General features: G+C 52.7%; 1 protein-coding gene across 1 annotated transcript in view; it reads left to right on the plus strand.

The window, feature by feature from the left end:
* Positions 1-2,555, plus strand: part of ARHGAP35 (Rho GTPase activating protein 35) — a 149,265-nt gene extending 146,710 nt beyond the window's left edge. The window contains exons 6-7 of the mRNA XM_030941930.1: positions 928-1,033; positions 1,951-2,555. Of these exons, the coding sequence (XP_030797790.1) occupies positions 928-1,033; positions 1,951-2,308 (464 nt within the window). The 3' untranslated portion in view covers positions 2,309-2,555. The remainder of the gene's footprint in view (positions 1-927; positions 1,034-1,950) is intronic.
* Positions 2,556-22,390: the final 19,835 nt, after the last annotated feature.

Genomic DNA, 22,390 nt, shown 5'->3' on the forward strand with positions numbered 1-22,390 from the left:
AAGGAAACATGGGGACGTCTTTCCCTGCACAGAGAACTCTGTCTTAGCCAACTGGGCTCCAGGTGGGCTCTGGGACATTTGTGCCTCACCAGCCCGGGATGCCCTTCCCAGCCAAGGTGGGCCACAGCCACTCGGGGATGGCAAGCCCAGTGGACACGGCTCAAGCCCCACAGCCAGTCCCAGCTCTGCAACTTCTAACCTCAGATACCTCATCCTCAAAATGGGGTGACGAGTTCCTGCCTCACACGATTGTGGGGACTCATGGAACTGGGCCTGGCGCAGGTTATGAGCTGCATTCCAGGCAGTTGTTTTCCCTCCCCTAGGACATTGGGATTCCGTGATAGGCAAAGTGTGGGCATTGGGGGGAAAGGGGGTGCATAGTTCCTTTGGTGAAGTGCATGAGAATTCCCCCACTGTTTCCATCAGCCCCTCCAATGGCGATGTGCGGAGGGTCCCTGTGTCTCTAGGGAAAGGACAGAGCCTTGGTCTCATGACCAACTCCCTCCCTCGAAGGTCTGTTGGCATGGGTGGGTGGCAGCGGCTGCCCGTCTCCATCTGGTCAGGAAGCAAGCAGGCTTTCTGCGTAGGGATGCCTGTCTCCAGGGGCAACCGGATGAGCAAAGAATGGTGTTCTTTATGGCGTAGTCTCTCCAGATCGTTCTGTCTCGGGTGGTGGGGGCCAGGAAGCCCCAGGCACACAGTGCCGCCCTTCAGTGGGGGCCTGGGACACAGAGGTGGGCCGGGCCCCTGGGCCAGTGCCACTGCCAGGTGTGCCAGCCTTGGGCACAGGCTTTGGGGGAAAGAGTGGAGTTAGTGTCATCTGAAAGCCCTGGGCTGCCCTCAGAGAAGGCCCATCACAGAGCACGCCCTGGGGTGGCCACCAGCCTTGGCCATGAAAGGCAAGGCTTTGGTTTTCTCTCTCCTCAGAAATCAACGACCGGGAGCAGAAGTTGCATGCCCTTAAGGAGGTATTAAAGAAATTTCCAAAAGAAAACCACGAAGTCTTCAAGTATGTCATCTCTCACTTAAACAAGTAAGTCGCAGGGCCTTCTAGTTGGTTTTTCCTCTGGAAAATTGACAGCCAGGGTCAGTGCATCGCAGAACAAGGCTGCCAGTAGCAGCCTCAGGCCCTGGCCTGGAAGGGGTGCTGGCCGGCCTCCCGTGGTGCCCACTGGGCTCAGCGCCTGGAGCCTCTGCCTCTCGCCCATCCTAAGGCCTCCCTCCTGCTCCTATCTGAGGGCAGCCACGTGGCCCCAAACCTGCCCAACACCAGACAGTGCACTTAGCTCTGTCGGACATGGGGCCTCTTATAGGCCTGCGCCCCAAAGCTGGCAGAGAGAGAAGATCTTCTGGTTGGTGCTGATGTTCCAGAAATCTTCTCCTGAATCAAAAACACCTCAGATCCCCTGAAAGTCCTCTCTCAGCATTCACGTTCCCAGCTGGGGAGAACCGGGACATCGCACCTCGAGAGGTGTGCTACAGGAGAGAGCCAGCCTCCAGCATGGAGCACAGGCTGCAGGCAGGAGGCCATGTGGCTGTTCCCTGAACTTCCGTGTGTGTGGAGGAGGGCTGCTGGCCAAGTGGCATCTGATGGCACTCTGGTTTAGGACGCTCAGCCTCCCTCCCTCGTCACAGCTGGAGCACCGCCACTGCTTTGGCTGGCTGCAGAGCGAGTCCCTGAGGTGGTCGGTCCACCCCCAGGGGTTTTCAGGGCTCCAGGCAGCCTCTCCAAGGTTGGCCATGTGGAGGCACTGGGCTGGAGGGGAGAGGACACTGAGGGCGCAGCCTCCCGGGCAGGGCAGGGCAGGGCACAGAGAGCTGCACATGGCCTTTTCTGCTCCGCCCGAGGGTGTGCAGGCGGGGCTCAGCCTGCGTGCTGAAGACCATGAGCGCCCGGGGCCAGGCCGGGCCCTGCACAGTTCTGACCATTGAGTTTGGTGTCGCCCGCAGGGTCAGCCACAACAACAAGGTGAATCTCATGACCAGCGAGAACCTCTCCATCTGCTTCTGGCCCACGTTGATGAGACCTGATTTCAGCACCATGGACGCCCTCACAGCCACGCGCACCTACCAGACAATCATTGAACTCTTCATTCAGCAGTGCCCCTTCTTCTTCTACAATCGGCCCATCACCGAGCCCCCTGGTGCCAGGCCCAGCTCCCCCTCCGCCGTGGCTTCCACTGTCCCCTTCCTCACTTCCACGCCTGTCACAAGTCAACCGTCGCCCCCACAGTCACCTCCTCCCACCCCCCAGTCCCCAATGCAGCCACTGCTTCCCTCCCAGCTTCAAGCCGAACACACGCTGTGACCCACCAAGACCTGGGGCAACAGGAGAACCGGTCCTCTCTCTGACGGGGTGGCATTTGGCCTTGAACAAAACCAAGTCCACTGGGGGCAGAGGCAGGGGCAAGTGGCCCTCTCCATCACCTTCTCAAGACCTCAGTGGGAGCACCAGCCAATGGTACCGTTGGCCAGGCTGCCAGGTGTCCTGGGCCCGGCGCTGCAGACCTGAACTGGCTGCAGGCAGCAGCCATGGGGCTCTGTCCTTTGACTTGGACCCGTTTGAGGACTGAACTAGGCAGGCAGCAGCCCCAGTGCCCTCCCTCTGTTCTCTGGACCACCACCCCACCTGGCTGCACACACCAGCCTCCAGGTGCCTCCCTCTGCTTGTACAGGGCCCGTGTTCGGGACAGTGCCCTGGCCTTTGCCAGGGAGGAGGATGCTCTGAGATTCAGGGTGGGGCCGGCAACCCCCGAAGAGAACACTTCCCGCTGGTCTGTCTCTTCCCACCTTCCATCTGCACACACCCGCAAGGTAAGGGTGCAGCCCGGCTGGTGGCTCCTTGGGAACGTGTAGGCCACGGCTCTGCCACCACTAGGTACTTGCTGAGGGCGCTGGCCCTGCAGCTCAGAACAACGGAGGACAGCTTTGTGCCTGGACCCAGAGAGTGCAGCACTTCCCTCTTCATCCCCGCCATCCCACTCCACAGGCTTTCCGAAACATTCCCTGGCAAACAAAGGAACACTAGGAGACAAAATGGGAAAACCCTTCCAATAATTAAAAAGGAAAAACCACGGAAAGAAAACTACAGACCTCAAGATTTCACTCTGTGCCCACCTCTGCCGGGAGGGAGGGAAGCACACAGGTGGAGTTGACCCTCGTCTTTGTGGCAGCAAAACCAGGATGCCTGGAGCTGTGGCCTGAGAGCCTCCTGGGGTCCCACTCACCCACTTAGGTCTAGTCGCCAGATTCCCCGTTTTCCCAAGAAGAGGGTTCGAGCCCTTGGTGGGGAGAGCCCAGGAGATGGCAGAGCAGGCCGGAACCTGGGCTGCCCCAGAACACAGTCCATTACGATAGAAACACTACTGGAGCGTGTGTGTGGGGTGTGTGTGCGCGCACGTGTGTGTGTGTGGGGGGGCACTTGGTGGGGAGTTGGGGACTGCTGGAAGGTGCCAGGTGCACTTGGGGTTGGGGTTGGTATGTGGGGTGTTGAAGTGGAATTGTTTCATCCCAGCCATGGAGGCCACCAGCAGGAGTGTTCATGGGGATGTGGGTGGGGTGGGTCACTTTGAAGGAATGGCAGTCTGCTGGTGCCCTCGAAGGGGCATCCTTCCTGGTCCTTGCCGGCCCAGAGGCGCCGTGCCTACCTATCACCCACCACCACCCTAGCCCAGCCTTGCCACTGCTCCAGGAAAAGCTCTTCTCCTGCCCACCTCTGCCCTCCAGCACTGCAAACTTGCGTGGCTGGGCCGTGGCCTCTGCAGCCAGGAAGACTGGGCACCCCCCAGGCGAGAGCTAGCGGGGTGCAGAGGGCCCCACACCAGACAGCCCTTGAGGCTCATTGCACTTTAAGAAATAGGATCTGTGGTATATTCCAGGGGGCCTGATGGACACCTCCCGGGCGTCTGCAGTGCCCCACCCATGCCCACCTGCAGTGGTTGGAGACAGGAGTGGCCCTTCGTCTCCCAAGCTCCCTCTGGGGATGGCTGGCTCACTGTCTCCAGTTCTCAATGGCCAACGAAGGTGCTTGGAAACACTCACGTACCCTTGCAAGTTTTACCGCCTCTTGAGGAACACAAATCGGAGAACAAACCCAGGGTCCAGGCGTGTTTTCTGTGAATGTTGGATGATGAATTTTTGTCTTTTCTGGCGGAGCTGTGCCTGGCCCTGTAGGCCCAGGGTTGACTGGAAGGTGACATCTGTGTTTCGTTTTAGCTGAGGTTGGCAGATAGGTTCCCAAAGTCCCCCAGTCCTGGGCCCCACCAGATGAAGAAACGGCCGCATTTACTCACCCCGCCCCCTTTTCAAGGTCATGCTTACCTGGTCAGCACCTCGCGGAATTGGGGGTGGAGGGAAAGCATGGTGGTGGCCTGGGCCATCCCTATATGAACGCAGGCAAAAGCAGCCCAGTCACCCTCACTGCTTGAGCTAACACTGCCACCTCTTTTGTGAGCACGAAAGCCACGTCCCAAGCCACCTGGCCCCTGATTCCACAGATGTATGTGCAGCCAGTGACTTCCCTGGGAGTGTGGAGGGGGCGGTGAGGAGGAGCACCTGGGCTTTCTACCCCTCCCCTCACAGAAGTACCTGAAATTAGGCCTGGGGCACCCCCAACGCAGCGCCCTGTCAGCCAAGGTGGGCAGGCAGGGACTGTGGCAGCTCATGTCCGAAGGGAGCCCCCATAGACAGGAAGCCCCAGGGTTCCTCTTGTTTCCTCCACTAACTCTTCAGCCTCTCGTCTGCTGCTTCGGGCTGAGGGACTAGAGGACATCTCAGTCGTTTGAGTGGTATGGCCAGTCGTGGCAGGCTAGGCTTCAGCATCTGGTCAGGGCAGCATGCAGACTGGGCCCTTGTGTGGGAGCGACAGAGAAGCATCCTTGGGGATTGGAACCGTGCTGTCCCCACCCCTGCTTTCATCGGGGCTCTAAGTTCTGGAAGGTGCTTGCACAGAGGGTGCTCATGGGACCCGCATGCAGCTCTCAGCACTCGGCGGGTGGGCGTTGGCTTGTCCAGAATGGGGACGTGGGGCAGCCACCCCAACCCAGTGAGAGTGCAGACACCGTGTGAGGGAACAGCAGCCCTTGGTGCAAAGCCAGAGACTGATCCTGGCTCTGACGGCTGAGGAGGGAGGACCCGAGGCTGGGTGGCATGGCTCGTGAATCCACTTAGAATTCTTGGCTTGTAGGCCGGGCGCGGTGGCTGAAGCCTGTAATCCCAGCACTTTGGGAGGCCGAGACGGGCGGATCACGAGGTCAGGAGATTGAGACCATCCTGGCTAACCCAGTGAAACCCCGTCTCTACTAAAAAATACAAAAAATTAGCCGGGCGAGGTGGCGGGCGCCTGTAGTCCCAGCAACTCGGGAGGCTGAGGCAGGAGAATGACGTAAACCTGGGAGGCGGAGCTTGCAGTGAGCTGAGATCAGGCCACTGCACTCCAGCCTGGGCAACAGAGCGAGACTCCGTCTCAAAAAAAAAAAAAAACTTGGCTTGTGTCACACACACGGCACACATTTACTCTGCATTGTCCCTGTCTTTCCCGTCGCCTAGCATTTGGGGAGGAAGAGGGAGAGGGCTTCAGGGTGTCTGTCTCCTTGCTCTCCTGCCTCCACCGCCTTGGTTTTGCTTCCTGCTGGAGGCGGGGCACCTGCTGCGACCCAGATTCTTCTGCAGGACGTGTCTGTCTTTGTCACGGTGGACAGAGGGTGACATCATAGCTCGCTGGCCAGAAGGGGATGGGGCATCCCTGGGCCTCAGTCAGCTTCCGCTGCTCTTAGGGAAGGGAGGCCTGGGTCAAGCCAGCATCCCTTTGGTTAAGACCCCGGCAGGCCACCAGGCATTCTGGACATACACATACACAACTTCACAGCAGGCCAGCTGCAGCGTCTTGTCATCAAGAGTCACCTCAGCTGCGCTCCCCTCCCGTCCTTTCCTATGAGAAGCCACTGCTTTGGGGGCGCCGGCTAGAAAACTTAGGGTGCGGTGGCCAGGAGGGCCCCAGCCGCGCGGGGGCCTGGGTCCTGTTGAGTCGCTGATTTCCCGAAGGCAGCGCAGGGATCTAGGGAAGCTGCGGCAGGGAGCGGCCCCCGGCTCCGTGGCTCTGAGGTGTAACAGGGGTGGGCTCCCTCCCTCGGAACACGTCGTCTTGTGTCCAGGTCAGAGAGTGGCCCAGGAAGGGGGCAGTTTCTGTCGCGGGTCCGGTGGGGGCGCGGCCGCGGTGCGGTCGGTGCAGCGTGGCCAATGCGCGGCGCGCAGCGGGGCAGAGCAGGAGGCAATCGGTGACCTCGGGCACTGCTGGCCTGGGCTGGCCTCCAGCCCTCCCGTGGCGGAGTCGGCAGTGATGCTACACTTCACTGTAGTCACGACAGGGCCTAAGTTATTGTTTGCATAAAAAGAATCATGTTCCCTGTGTACATTTAAGAAAAAAAAAAAAAAAAAACGGAAATGTCAGAATTGTATGGAAATAAAACTTGTTTGAAAATTTGGAATAGTGCTGCTGCCAGCTTATTTTTCTGGTACTTGTATTTTCACATGTTAAATGATCTTTATATATGTTGAATTAACAAATATTTTGAGTTTCTGAGAAAAACAAAACATATTAATGGTATTGAAATGTGTTAGTAGTCTGGCTGTATGTCCAAAATTCTGTTTTGCAGCAAAAGTGAAGACTTGTATGTAAAGAAAGTATAACAATTATTTCTTTGTATTTTAGGGGCTTTAACCGGAACATCCTTTAGCTGGTGTTAGGAATGTTTGCTTAATTTCCAGACTTTTTTTTAAAAACACATCGTGGGTTTTTTGAGGCTCCAACCTAATTAGTGCATGGTCAGCCCTCAATGAAGGCTGAGGCATCTCTGACTGAGGTGTTTTTGTTTGGTTTTGTTTTTTAAAATCATGTATTTGCTACAAAGTATTGTACTTGTCTCAATGGGAATGGTGTAAAAAACTGAAAAGGCCTTATGTGATCTGTATCATAGTTAATAAATCAATCTTGTAAAAAACCAAACCTGAGAGAAGTGAAGGGGGGCCTCCTCCTTACCGGGCCAGTGCAGCGCACACCTGGGTCTCCCTGGGCGCCTAAGCCAAGGATGGGAAGCAGGAGGCTCCCGCAGGAGGGGCCTTTGCCAACACGAGCTTCCGCTCCCAGCTCTCACCTGCTTTCCTCTCCAGCGCAGCTTCCCAGAAGGCCGTGTCATTCCTGTGGTTTCTCAGCATCACCTAAAGTGGCCCCCACGAACCCCCATGGCCACAGGAGCTGCAGGCAGGCATGGGGAGGGGATGCCAGAGTTGCCGCTCCTGACCCTCCTTCTCACTCCCCTCCTGCCTGAGGCCGTGCGGGCGGTACTGGGAGTCAGATGCCTGGGTTCACTTCCTGGCGGGGGGTGGAAGTGCCTGGGGAGTTCCAGGGGCAGGATCATGAGCAGGCTTGTGTCCAGGAGGTGGCCGACTTCAGACCCTTCTCAAGGGAGGGGTCAGGGCTGAAGTTCTGAGAGAGGAGAGCCAAAGGTCACACTCACTCCCTGGTGTTGGCCCTGGGGTCAGAGACACAGGCTGTACGCTAGAGTTAGCCACTGTCACCACCGTCATCCAGGACAGCACCTCCAGGGATGGAGATGGGCTGCTTCTTAAAGAAGCCTTGCCACCAAAAACACCTCCTCTCCGCTCACCCCCTAAAAAGCTCTTGTTAAGAATATCTCCCTCTTTCCAGTCTCCCAGGCTCAAGTTTGCTCTATCCTTGTCCCCCTCCTTACCCCTTACGGCTTCTAAGATCCCAAATGTCACTTGAGTGTGACTCTGCTCTTCCCTCTGCCTCCATTCTAGCCTAGACCCGAATTCAAGCTCACTAGACTCTAATAGACACTCCCACACCCTGAATGGCCTCCCTACCCTCAATCTCCATAGCAGAAGGGTAAACTACTCAGCATGCAAGACACATCCTTCCCTGCCTGTGCCCATAGCAGACATGGCTAGCTGATCACCGCACTCTGCCACACCGCTCTCCAGGTAGCCACTATCAATCAATAGGGGCTGGCACCAGAGATGACTGCTGTTTGCCACAGGCTCAGCCAGGCAGGCAAACAAACGGAGATGCCTACTGACCATAGCCCAGGCTCCTTGACATCCATGCAGAACCCCACGCTCTGGATCCATCCTGCTCTTCTCTCCCACTCCTTTAACCCAAGTCCCCAACATCAGTCAAAATAGTCTTTTTTTTTTTTTTTTTTTTTTTTTTTAGAGTGTTGCTCTTGTTGCACAGGCTGGAGTGCAGTGGCTCAATCTAGGCTCACCACAACCTCCGCCTCCCCAGTTCAAGGAATTTTCCTGCCTCAGCCTCCTGAGTAGCTGGGATTACATGCGCTTGCCACCACACCTGGCTAATTTTGTATTTTTCATAGAGACGGGGTTTCTCCATGTTGGCCAGGTTGGTCTCTCCTGGCCTCAGGTGATCTGCCCACCTCAGCCTCCCAAAGTGCTGGGATTAGAGGCGTGAGCCACCTCGCCTGGCCGAGTCTCATTCTTTGAGTACAGCTGGCTGCTTTCTGCTTCCAGATCTTTGCTTTGAGCACTGCCTGAAATTGCTTCCATCCACCCTTCCCCAAATCTCCAGCCTGCCCATCAGATCCTACCCTGTTCTTCAAAGCCAGTCTTTCTCCAGAAACGTCCCTGACCCTCTCTACTCACGGATTCACCCAGCATCTGGGATTTACCTGCTGGGGGTTTATGTCACTCCCTGTGAGTGTGCCAGGGTTTCTCCTTTGTTGTTGTTGTTGTTTTTAATTAAATCTCTACATCCTCCTGGTGTGCAGTTGGTACTCATACATCTTCCTGGTGTGCAGTTGGTACTCAATATGTGCTGACAGAAACCTGTCTTCTCTAGTGTTTTTTTTTTTTTTTTTTTTTTTTTTTCCTTAGTCTCTTGTGCAGGCTGGAATGCAATGGCACAAACATGGCTCACTGCAGCCTTGAACTTGCAGGCTGACGCAATCGTCCCACCTCAGCCTCCAAGTAGCTGGGACTACAGAGGCACATGTTACCACATCTGGCTTTTTTTTTTTTTTTTTTTTTTTTTTTTTTTTTTTTTTTTTAAGAGATGAGATCTCGCTCTATTGCTCAGGCTGGTCTCAAGCTCCTGGGTTCAAGTGATCCTCCTGCCACAGCCTCCCAAAGCACTGAGATGACAGGCGTGAGCCACCCTGCCCGGCCTCCTCTCTTCTCTGGGGAAAGGCTGAGCCATCTTGGGGCCCTGCTCTGTGCTGAGCTGGGTTGAGGGAGAGACCAGAACCAGGACAGGCAGTGGGCTCTGCGTGCTGACTAGCCAAGGAATGTCTTTTGTTTTTTTTTTTTAGACGGAGTCTCACTCTCGCCCAGGCTGGAGTGCAGTGGTGCGATCTCGGCTCACTGCAAACTCTGCCTCCCAGATTCAAGTGATTCTCCTGCCTCAGCCTCCCGAGTAGCTGGGATTACAGGCGCCACCACCAGGCCCAGCTAATTTTTGTATTTTTAGTAGAAATGGGGTTTCACCATGTTAGCCAGAATGGTCTTGATCTCTTGACCTCATGATCCACCCGCCTTGGCCTTCCAAAGTGTTGGGATAACAGGCGTGAGCCACTGCGCCCGGCCTTTTTTTTTTTTTTTTTTTTTTTTTTGAGACGAAGTCCTGCTCTGTCGCCCAGGCTGGAGTGCAGTAGCATGAGCTCGGCTCACTGCAGCCTCCACCTCCTGGGTTCAAGCAGTCCTCCCACCTCAGCCTCCCAAAGCACTGGGAGGGCAGGCGTGAGCCCCTGTGCTCAGCCTTCTCTGGCTCTTGATCACCAAGCTTTGTGTGCTTTCTATACATGAGCCTCTCAGCCACCAGCACCCAAGTTGAGAGCTTGTGGCTCCCAGATAGGCCGCCCCAGGAGGCCCAACAAGATGCCTTACGCATGGTAAGCCTTCAGTTGGTTTTTCGAACACAGTGGTCTCAACCTTGCCCTTGACTTGCCCCATCTATAAACCAACCTCTCCCACGTGACTCCAGCCCAGACCTCTGCTCCAAGCCAAACATGATATCCACCTGTCTATGACACTCTACTTGGGGACTCCACTGTGACACACCCACAGCCAAACTCCAGACCCCTACTCCAAATGGGTCCATTCCCCAGGATCCCCCCTCAAGCCAGAGAGAGACCCTGGGGGGCTCCTTGGGATGTCTCTCTCCCTTCGAGTCAACCAGGTGTACCTCCCAGTTCCATTTTGCCTTCCAGTGCACTCCCCTTCCTGCTCCCTGCACCCCATCCCTGTCTGATCTTACCAAGACATCTGCCCTCCATGCTTACCCACTCCCATCTCCATGAGGGCAGATCAGATCTCACATCTAGCCGTGCCTCTCCTCCCGTAACATCCTCCAGGGATCTCCAGTGCCCTTAGAGGAAGCCTGAACTCTTCCATAGGGTCCCACCTGCACCCCGCCCACCACCCAGGAGCCTTTCCTTGCACTCTCGTCCAGACACCCCAACTCCCCCAGGGCCTGCCCACCTCGGGCCCTTTGCAGTATCGTGCCCTCATCCTCCAACACTGTCCTCCCTTGAGGCCACCCTACCTTGCTAACTTTCTCCTTGTCCTTCAGATTTCAGCTCCTCAGACTGCATAGGGAAAGCGCTCCCTGACTCCGCCAGCCAAGATGGGTCTCTTTGCTTTCAGACAAGATCAGGTGGATTCAGGGTATATGGCCGTAGACTGTCTTTGCTTTCAAAGGAAAAAAATAAGTTCTTTCAGAGTACTTTCTGAGCTGGGCACGGTGGCTCATACTTGTAATCCTAGCGCTGTGGGAGGCCAAGGGAGGAGGATCGCCTGAGCCCAGGAATTCAAGAACAGCCTGTTCAACAAAGTGAGACCTTGTCTCTACAAAACATTTTTTTAAAAATTAGCAGCTGGGGCTGGGCTCAGTGACTCACGCCTGTAATCGCAGCACTTTGAGAGCCCAGCACTTTGAGGTTGGGAGTTCAAGACCAGCCTGAGCAACATGAAGAAACCCCGTCTCTACTAAAAATACAAAATTAGCTGGGCGTGGTGGCGCATGCCTGTACTCCCAGCTACTCAGGAGGCTGAGGTGGGAGGATCGCTTGAACTCAAGAAGTTCAAGGTTGCAGTGAGCCAAGGTCGCACCACTGCACTCCAGCCTGGAACAGAGTCAGACTCTGTCTAAAAAAAAAAAAAAAAAAAAAAAAGTACTTTTCAGCCAGGTGCGGTGGCTCACGCCTGTAATACCAGCACTTTGGGAGGCTGAGACGGGCGGATCACGAGGTCAGGAGATGGAGACCATCCTGACTAACACGGTGAAACCCCGTCTCTACTAAAAATACAAAAATTAGCTGGGCGTGGTGGCAGGGACCTATAGTCCCAGCTACTCGGGAGGCTAAGGCAGGAGAATTACTTGAACCCAGGAGGCGGAGGTGGCGGTGAGCCAAGATCACACCACTGCACTCCAGACTGATGACAGAGCAAGACTGTGTCTCAAAAAAAAAAAAAAGAAAGAAAAAGAAATTGTCTTGGTTAGGTGCAGTGGCTCAGGCCTGCAATCCCAGCACTTTGGAGGTCGAGATGGGAGGATCACCTGAGCCCAGCAGTCTGAGACCAGCCTGGGCAATAGAGTGAGACCCCAACTCTAAAAAAAATTCTTTAAAAATTAGCTGAACAGGTCAGGCGTGGTGGCTTACACCTGTAATCCCAGCATTTTTGGGAGGCCGAGGCGGGTGGATCACCTGAGTTCAGGAGTTCAAGAGCAGCCTGGCCAACGTGGCAAAACCCTGTCTCAACTTAAAATATAAAGATTAGCCAGGCGTGGTGGCACATGCCTGTAGTTCCAGCTACTCAGGAGGCTGAGGCAGAAGAATCACTTGAACCTGAGAGGTGGAGGCTGCAGTTAGCCAAGATCGCACCATTGCACTCCAGCCTGGGCGACAGAGCAAGACTCCATCTCAAAAAAAAAAAAAAAGAAAAAGAAAAGAAAAGAAAAAAGGCCAGGCGCGGCGGCTCACACCTGTAATCCCAGCACTTTGGGAGGCTAAGGCGGGTGGATCACCTCAGGTCAGAAGTTCAAGACCAGCCTGACCAACATGGTGAAACCCCCGTCTCTACTAAAAACACAAAATTAGCCGGGCATGGTGGTACATGCCTGTAATCCCAGCTACTTGGGAGGCTGAGGCAGAAGAATCGCTTGAACCCAGGAAGCAGAGGTTGCAGTGAGCCAAGATTGTGCCATTGCACTCCAGTCTGAGCAACAAGAGGGAAACTCCTTCTCGGAAAAAAAAAAAAAAATTAGCTGGACATGGCGGCGCGTGCCTGTAGTCCCGGCTACTCACGAGGTCGATGTGGGAGGACCGCAGTAGGCTGAGGCTGCATTGAGCCAAGATTGTGCTGCTGCACTCCAGCATGGGTGACAGAGTGACACCCCATCTCAAAATCAATAAATAAAAATCTTTTGGGCCAGGCATGGTGGCTCATGCCTATAATCCTAGCACTTTGGGAGGCTGAGGCAAGTGGATCACCTGAGGTCGGGAGTTCGAGACCAGCCTGACCAACATGGAGAAACCCCGTCTCTACTAAAAATAGAAAATTATCCGGGCGTAGTGGCACATGCCTGTAATCCCAGCTGCTCAGGAGACTGGGGCAGGAGAATTGCTTGAACCCTGGAGGCAGAGATTGCGGTGAGCAGAGATCGCGCCATTGCACTCCAGCCTGGGCAGTAAGAGCAAAACTCTGTCTCAAAAAAAAAAAAAAGTAGCGTCTTGTTTAAAAAATCAAAATTAGTGCAAAAAAATAATCAATGATGAACAAACTATCAACATTTTAAATAAAGACGAATCAGTAACAGTGTCAAGTGAGTGGAGCCTGAGGCTAAAGGAGAAATCAGTTAAGACTGGCCCTGGATTCTGGGAGTTCAGCAAGGAGGTGACTGCGATAGTCCAGGAGTGAAACGGTGGCGGATTAGACCAGAGAAGGACGGTGGTAGTGGAAAGAACGGGGAATTGCACGTATCTTGAAGGTAAAGGCGACAGAATGTGTTGAAGATGGCATGAGACTGGGGGAGAGAGAAGGTGCAGATGATGCCAGGGTTGCCGCATACGACAGTGTGAGTATCTGATTATCCGCTATCTTCCCCACTCTCCTGTGAAACGTACGAGGGCAGGAGCTGTGCTCCCCAAGCCACAGCCAGCACCCAGCACTCCCTCCCGGGCTCCAGGCCAACTGCCCTAGTGGAGAATGCTCTGTGTTACTCCATGCGGCCACCAGGGGTCAGCAGAGCGCCGCCCTGCCCAGCCATGGCCATCCCGGGAAGAGAATAAAGCCCGGATGGCGACTTTTTAGGAAGAAGGCCAGATTAGAAGGAGAAGCAGCAGAAACTGCTGAGGAGGAGACGGGTTCTCGGGTTCTGAGAAATGAGGCTGGAAGCGAAGTGTCCCAGGAGCTGGCCAAGAAGCAGGAGAATGAGCTACTGTTTCTGTCATTGCATCCGTCCACCCATTTATTCCACTATTCAGTCACAGGCCACTCAGGGCCTTGCAGGGCCAGGTGAGAAGCTCAAAGTGTATCCTGAGGGCACTGGGGAGACCAGACTGGGTCCGATTTGCAGGAGCTGAGAGGAGGAAAGAAAGTAGGGATTCAGGACATGCAAGCTCACGGTCAACCTGCCTCCCAGGTGGGCCTGAAGAGCATGCAGTTAACATAAATGTTAGCAAAACAAACAATATTGGCCGGGCACAGAGGCTCACATCTGTAATCCTAGTGCTTTGGGAGGCTGAGGAGGGAGGATTGCTTGAGGCCAGGAGTTCGAGGCTGCAGTGAGCGACGACTGTGCTATGCACTCCAGTCTGGGAGACAGAGCAAGACCCCATCTCTACAAAATATACAAAAAGTTAGTCAGGCGTGGTAGCACACACCTGTGGTCCCAGCTACTTAGGAGACTGACATGGGATGATCACCTGAGTCCGGGAGGTAGAGGCTGCAGTGAGCCATGATCACATCACTGCACTCCAGCCTGGCTGAAAGAGTGAGACCCTGCTTAAAAAAAAAAAAAAAAAAGAATACAAGTAATATTAAATTAATAAAGGCTAAAACTCACTGGACCCTTACGAGGTAGCAGGCCTTGTTTTAATCTTTTCACCATCAATTTTCTTTTTTTTTTTTTTTTTTTTTTTTTTTGAGACAGAGTCTTGCTCTGCCACCCAGACTGGAGTGCAGTGGTGTGATCTCTGCTCACTGCAACCTCCATCTCCCAGGTTCAAGTGGTTCTCCTGACTCAGCCTCCTGAGTAGCTGGGATTACAGGCATCTGCCACCATGCCTGGCTAATTTTTGTAATTTTTTTTTAGTAGAAATGGGTTTCACCATGTTGACCAGGCTGGTCTTGAACTCCTGAACTCAAGTGATCCACCCACCTCAGCGTCCCAAAATGCTGGGATTACAGGCGTGAGCCACCACGCCTGGCTCGTTTTTTGTTTTTGAGACAGGGTGTTGCTGTGTTGCCCAGGGCTGGAGTTCAGTGGCACAATCACAGCTCACTGCAGCCTCAATCTCCTGGGATCAAGAGATCCCCCCTGCCTCAGCCTCCTGAGTAGCTGGGACTACAGGTGCGTACAACCACACCAGGCTAATTTTTGTATTTTTTTTGTGGAGACAGGGTTTCACCATGCTGCCCAGGCTGTTCTCGATCTCCTGGGCTCAAGTAATCCTCCCTCCTTGGCCTCCAAAGTGTTCAGACTACAGGCGTGCGCCACCTCACCCAGCCCTTTTCTTCTTTTTCTCTCCTTCTTTCTCTCTCTCTCTCTCTATTCCCCTCCTTCCCTTCCTACCTCTCTCTCCCTCCGTCTCTCTCTTCCTTTCTTTCTTTCATTTTTTAGAGACAGACTCTTGCTCTGTCACCCAGGTTGGAATGCAATGTTGCAATCGCAACACAACTCACTGCAACCTCAGACTCCTGGGCTCAAGTGATCCTCCCACCTCAACTTCCTAAGTAGCTGGGGCTGCAGGTGCACACCACCACATCCAGCTAATTTCTTTAAAAAAAAAAAAAAAAATTGTAGGCCGGGTGCAGTGGCTCATACCTGTAATCCCAGCACTTTGGGAGGCTGAGGCAAGCAGATCACAAGGTCAGGAGCTCGAGACCAGCCTGACCAACATGGTGAAACCCCGTCTCTACTAAAAATACAAAAATTAGGCGGGCATGATGGCACACGCCTGTAATCCCAGCTACTTGGGACGCTGAGGCAGGAGAATCACTTGAACCCAGGAGGTGGAGGTTGTAGTGAGCTGAGATGGCGCCATTGCACTCCAGCCTGGGCGACAGAGCGAGGCTCCATCTCAAAAAAAAAAAGAGAGAGAGAGAGATGGGGTCTTGCTATATTGTGCAGGTTGGTCTTGAATTCCTGGGATCAGGCAATTCTCCTGCCTCAGCTTCCCAAAGCACTGAAATTACAGGCATGAGCCACAGTGCCTAACCTTGCCTTTTCTTTCCATTATATGTTTGTTGAATGAATAAGTAGTGCCTTTGGAGACAGAGACTGGGTGGGGAGTGCCAAGATTTACAGAATTCCCATTCTGCCACCTCAGGAGAGAAGGATGACCCAGCCCCACCCCACTCAGTGATAAATGCTAAAATGTATTTATGGCATGTGAAATGCATGACGCAGTACTCAGCATGCTACACGCATGCACATCAGCCCCAGGAGGTCTGTGATGTCTGCCAGCCCGGCACATAGTAGATACTCAATAAATAATATTTGGTTGGTTATATTTTTGTTTGTTTGTTTTGGTTTTGGGTTTTTTTGTTTTTGGCTTTGTTTTGTTTTGTTTTGTTTTGTTTTGTTTTGTTTTTTGAGACAGAGTCTTACTTTGTCACCCAGGCTAGAGTGCACTGGTGCGATCTCAGCTCACTGCAGCCTCTACCTCCCGGGTTCAAGCAATTCTTCTGCCTCAGCCTCCCGAGTAGTTGGGATTACAAACGTGTGGCACCTTGCCCAGCTAATTTTTGTATTTTTAGTAGAGATGGGTTTTGCCATATTGGCCAGGCTGGTCTTGAATTCCTGACCTCAAGTGATCCACCCACCTCGGCTTCCCAAAGTGCTGGGATTACAGGCATGAGCCACCACACCCGACCTTCTTTTTTTATTTTATTTATTTATTTTTTTAGACAGAGTCTGGCTCTGTTGCCCAGGCTGGAGTGCAATGGCATGATCTTGGCTCACTGCAACCTCTGCCTCTGAGGTTCAAGCGATTCTCCTGCCTCAGCCTCCCAAGTACCTGGGATTACAGGCATGCACCACCACACCCGGCTAATTTTTTATTTTTAGTAGAGATGGGGTTTCTCCATGTTGATCAGGCTGGTCTCGAACTCCCGACCTCAGGTGATTGGCCCACCTCAGCCTCCCAAAGTGCTGGAATTACAGGTGTGAGCCACCATAGCCGGCAGATAAATATTTGTTGAATGAATTCATTGAATGCTGACAGCAACTTATTACTTGCCTATTACTTATCTATTAATAAGCATTCGATTGAAATTATTCCCACACCATACATTTTAAGTGTTTAAAGTTGTATTTAGCAGAGTCAGTGGTTTTTAGCATGTTCAGGGGTTTTTAGCATATTCACAGACTTGTGCAACCATCACCACAGTCAATTTTAGAACATTTTCATCACCCAAAAAGCAAGCCTGCAACCATTAGCAGTCACTCTCCATCCCCCGGTATTAGTTTGCTGGGACTGCCAAAACCAAGGACCGCAAACTGGGTGGCTTGAAAAAACAGAAATGTCTTCTCTCGCAGTTTCCAGAGGCTGGAAGTCCGAGATCAATCAGGGTGTCGGCAGGGCTGGTTGCTTTTTTTTTTTTTTTTCGTTTAAGATAGAGTCTCGTTCTGCTGCCCAGGCTGGAGTGCAGTGGGGCAATCTTGGCTCACTACAACCTCTGCCTCCCAGGTTCAAGCAATTCTCCTGCCTCAGCCTCCCGAGTAGCTGAGATTACAGGTGTGCGTCACCACGCCTAGCTAATTTTTGTAGTTTTAGTAGAGATAGTGTTTCCCAATATTGGCGAGGCTGGTCTTGAATTCTTGACCTCAAGTGATCCACCCACCTTGGCCTCCCAAACTGCTGGGATTACAGGCTTGAGCCACCATCCCCAGTGAGGGTTGGTTGTTTCTGAGGCTGTGAAAAAGAATCAGTCTGTAATCCCAGCACTTTGGGAGGCCGAGGCAGAAGGATCATGAGGTCAGGAGTTTGAGACCAGCCTGACATGGTGAAACCCGTCTCTACTAAAAATACAAAAATTAGCCGGGCGTGGTGGTGCACGCCTGTAATCCCAGCTACTCAGGAGGCTGAGGCAGAAGACTCGCTTGAATCCGGGAGGCGGAGGTTGCAGTGAGCCAAGATCCTGCCATTGCACTCCAGTCCGGGCGACAGAGCGAGACTCCATCTCTAAATAAATAAATAAATAAATAAATAAATAAATAAATAAAATCCGTCTCAGGCCTCTCCGGGCGACAGAGCGAGACTCCATCTCTAAATAAATAAATAAATAAATAAATAAATAAATAAATAAATAAAATCCGTCTCAGGCCTCTCCCCTGGCTTCTGCGGGTGTGCTGCGCAGTTTGGCATCTTTTGGCTTGTAGAGATGTCACCCCGAACCCTGATCTTGCCTTCGCCTCCACATGGCCCTCATTTTTTTGAGATGGAATCTTACTCTGTGACCCAGGCTGGAGTGCAGTGGCGGAATCTCAGTTCACTGCAGTGCCTCCTGGGTTCAAGCGATTCTCCTGCCTCAGCCTCCTGAGTAGCTGGGATTACAGGTGCCTACCACCACATCTGGCTCTTTTTTTTTTTTTTTTTTTTTTTTGAGACGGAGTTTCGCTCTTGTTGCCCAAGAGCGAAGGCTGGAGGCTGGAGTGCAATGGCACGATCTCAGCTCACTGCAACCTCCGCCTCCTGGGTTCAAGCGATTCTCCTGCCTCAGCCTCCTGAGTAGCTGGGACTACAGGCACCCACCAACACACACCCAACTAATTTTTGTACTTTTAGCAGAGACGGGGTTTCACCATGTTGGCCAGGGTGGTCTCAATCTCTTGACTTCGTGATCTGTCCGCCTAGGCCTCCCGAAGTACTAGGATTACAGCCTGAGCCACGGCACCCAGCCGAGTAACCTCTTAAGAGGAGGAGGCTCTCTTGCCTGTAATCCCAGCTATTCAGGAGGTTGAAGTCATAGGATCATTTGAGCCCAGGAGTCTGATATCAACCTGGCCAGCAGATCAAGACCCTGTTTCCAAAAAAAAAATTAAATTAAAATGTAAAAATTAGACCGGGTGCAGTGGCTCATGCCTGTAATCCCAGCACTTTGGGAGGCCAAGATGGGTGGATCACTTGAGTTCAGGAGTTTGAGGCCAGCCTGGCCAACATGGTGAAACCCTGTCTCTACTAAAAATACAAAAATTAGCCGGGCGTGGTGGTGCATGCCTGTAATCTCAACTGCTCGAGAGGCTGAGGCAGGAAAATTGCTTGAGCCTAGGAAGCAAAGGTTGCAGTGAGCCGAGATCGCGCCACTGCACTCCAGCCTGGACAACAGAGTGGGACTCTGTTTCAAAAAATAAAATAAAGGCCGGGCGCGGTGGCTCAAACCTGTAATCCCATCACTTTGGGAGGCCGAGATGGGCGGATCACGAGGTCAGGAGATCGAGACCATCCTGGCTAACACGGTGAAACCCCGTCTCTACTAAAAAATGCAAAAACTAGCCGGTCGAGGTGGTGGGCGCCTGCAGTCCCAGCTACTCGGGAGGCTGAGGCAGGAGAATGGCATAAAACCCAGGAGGCGGAGCTTGCAGTGAGCTGAGATCTGGCCACTGCACTCCAGCCTGGGTGACAGAGCGAGACTCCATCTCAAAAAAAAATTTTAATTAATTAATTAATTAATTAATTAAAATAAAAATAATAATTATACATCCATTACAGGCCAACATAAATATTTTATGAAAAATTTATTTTCCCATTTAAAAAAAAGTTAGTGAAGGGAATGGCATTCTTTTACATTTTTGCAAATCTCTTTAATGTCCAGCTTAATGGAAGATGGCTGGACCTTGGGCCGGGCCCTGTGCTTACGCCTGTGATCCCAGCACTCTGCGAGGCCGAGGTGGGAAGACTGCTTGAGGCCAAGAGTTCAAGACAAGCCTGGGCAACATAGCAAGACCTCTTCTCTACAAAAAAAAAGAAAAAAAGAATAATAGTAAGAAGATGGTTGGACCTCACAGCTCCTTCTGCATTTGGTCTGTTGTAATATCACACATCAAGCAGCATCTGGAAATCTCCACCAGACAACAGAATGAAGTGAAAAAGACAGAAAATGTCTTGTTAGGAAAATTTGACCCAGCACACCCAAGAGGCTCTCAGGGACCAGTTCTCAGGTCACATCGAGACCTTCTGGGTAAACTTATTTTATCTTCACTATGATGCTATGAGGTGGGTACTAGAATTAAAATATTCTCATTCTACAAGGGAGAAAACAAAGGCCCAGAGAGGTGGAGTTACTTGCCCAGAGTCACACAGCAGTAAGTGGCAGAGCTGAGATTTCAACCCCACCAATTAGAAAATCCATGCATAGGCCAGGCGCGGTGGCTCACGCCTGTAATCCCAGCACTTTGGGAGGCTGAGGTGGGCAGATCACAACGAGGTCAGGAGTTCGAGACCAGCCTGACCAACATGGTGAAACCCCATCTCTACTAAAAATACAAAACTTAGCCAGGTGTGGTGGCATGTGCCTATAATCCCACCTACCCAGGAAGCTGAGGCAGGAGAATCACTTGAACCTGGGCAATGGAGGTTGCAGTGAGCCGAGATCCTGCCACTGCACTCCAACCTGGGTGACGGAGCAAGACTCCATCTCAAAAAAAAAAAAAAAATCCATATGTATGTGCAATCATAAATAAATACAGGCTGGGCGACATAGCTCACGCCTGTAATCCCAGCATGTTGGGAGGCTGAGGCAGGAGGATTGCTTGAAGCCAGGAGTTCAAGACCAGCCTAGGCAACATCTTTCTTTTTTGTTTTTTTTTTTGAGATGGAGTCCCACTCTCACCCACGCTGGAGTTTAGTGGCGTGATCTCAGCTCACTGCAACCTCCGCCTCCCAGGTTCAAGCGATTCTCCAGCCTCAGCCTCCTGAGTAGCTAGGACTACAGATGCACTCCACCTTGTCCAGCTAATTTTTGTATTTTTAGTAGAGATGAGGTTTCACCATGTTGGCCAGGCTGGTCTTGAACTCCTGACCTCAGGTGATCCACCTGCCTTGGCCTCCCAAAGTGCTGGGATTACAGGCATGAGCCACTGCACCCAGCCAACAAAACTTTTTTTTTGAGATGGAGTCTCACTGTGTCGCCCAGGCTGGAGTGCAGTGGAGCAATCTCGGCTCACTGCAAGCTCTGCCTCCGGGGTTCACGCCATTCTCCTGCCTCAGCCTCCTGAGTAGCTGGGACTACAGGCGCCCGCCACCATGCCTGGCTAATTTTTTGTATTTTTAGTAGAGATGGGGTTTCACCATGTTAGCCAGGATGGTCTCGATCTCCTGACCTCGTGATCCGCCCGCCTCAGCCTCCCAAAGTGCTGGAATTACAGGCGTGAGCCACCGCACCCGGCCTCCCAACAAAATATTTTTAAGAAATAGCTGGGTGTGGTGGTGCATACCTGTAGTCCCAGCCACTTGGGAGGCTAGGTGGGAGAATCTCTTGAGCCTGGGAGTTCAAGGCTGTAGTGAGCAGTGATTGTGCAGCCTGGGTGACAGAGTGAGAAGACTGTGTCTCAAAAGTAATTAATTAATTAATTAATGGCACGAGTGCACCTCTCATGGCTGGCATAGCACCCACCCAGGCTGCACAGCCAGGAAGTGCTGTCAGAAGATAGGAGCCCATGATCTGAGCTTGAATCCTTGCCCTGAAACCCTAGCAAGTCTCCCTGGGGACAAATAGGGAACTATTGTCTGAGAGGTCACTGTCACCAGGCTATATCACTTCCCCATGCCTCAGTTTCCCTAGTTGTAAAATGGGTCTAGTAACAGAGCCCATCTCAGAATCTTGCTATAAAATAAAGTATTAGGCTGGGCGCGGTGGCTCACGCCTATAATCCCAGCACTTTGGGAGGCCAGGAAATCAAAACCATCCTGGCTATCACGGTGAAACCCCGTCTCTACTAAAAAACACAAAAAAATTACCGGGTGTGGTGGCGGGCACCTGTAGTCCCAGCTACTTGGGAGGCTGAGGCAGGAGAATGGCGTGAACCCAGGAGGCGAGCTTGCAGTGATCTGAGATCGCCACTGCACTCCAGCCTGGGCGACAAAGTGAGACTGTCTCAAAAAAAATAAAAATTAAATAAATAAATAAAGTATTAGCAGAAAATAAGCACTCCCTACGTGTTAACTATGAGGATCATGAACGAGTTTGTGTGTTCTTGCGAACAAGTGCACACGGGTGTTTGTGTGTGCCTCAGTTTCCCCATCTGCCCAACCAAAGGCCAGCATGTGCTCCCTGCAAGCCCCCGACTGTGTGCCTCTTCTAAGATCCCCTGCTCTATTTTCTTTTTCTTTTTTTCTTTTTTTTTTTTTGAGACAGACTCTCTTTCTGTCGCCCAGGTTGGAGTGCAGTGGCGGGATCTCAGCTCACTGCAACCTCCGCCTCCCGGGTTCAAGCGATTTTCCTGCCTCAGCCTCCCGAGTAGCTGGGAGTACAGGTGCCCACCACAACACCCGCCTATTTTTTGTATTTTTAGCAGAGACGGAGTTTCACCGTGTTGGCCAGGCTGGCCTTGAACTCCTGACCTCAGGTGATCCACCCGCCTTGGCCTCCCAGGGTACTGGGATTACAGGTGTAAACCACCGCGCCCGGCCCCCAGCTCCATTTTCATTCCCCATGTTGAGGTCATGTGGAGGATTTTAAGTGCTTGGAGACCCCCATGCCAGGCAGCATCCTGAGAACGGGAAGTGGAGGCTCCATGGAGGGAACGAGCTAGGGGAACTGTAGGACCTCCTATCAGACTGAGGAAGGCCTGGCTTGGACACACCCGGGTCCCTGTCCTCTGTACGAGGTGCTACAACCCCGAGTTCCCATTTATGATCTAATGGGGAGCTTGGATGTCAGGGTTCCCGACCCTGCGGCAGGGGATGGAGATAAGACGCCAGGATCCTGGTCTCTGGAGTTCCTTAGAGGGCTGGATCCTGGTCCCTGACGAGGGAGGAGTATGTCCCCCTTGTAAGGCGGGTTGGGTTTGGATGCGAAGTCCCAGCCCTGTGGGGGGAGAGTGTGCTGACACCCTGGGGTTCTCTCCCGGAAAGGGAGGGTCTCGAATTGTGAATTTGTGTCCCTGGAGGGAGCACTGACGTCTGAGTCTCCA

The sequence above is a fragment of the Rhinopithecus roxellana genome, chromosome 12 (genome assembly GCF_007565055.1).
Source record: "Rhinopithecus roxellana isolate Shanxi Qingling chromosome 12, ASM756505v1, whole genome shotgun sequence".
In the NCBI taxonomy this organism is placed as follows: domain Eukaryota; kingdom Metazoa; phylum Chordata; class Mammalia; order Primates; family Cercopithecidae; genus Rhinopithecus; species Rhinopithecus roxellana.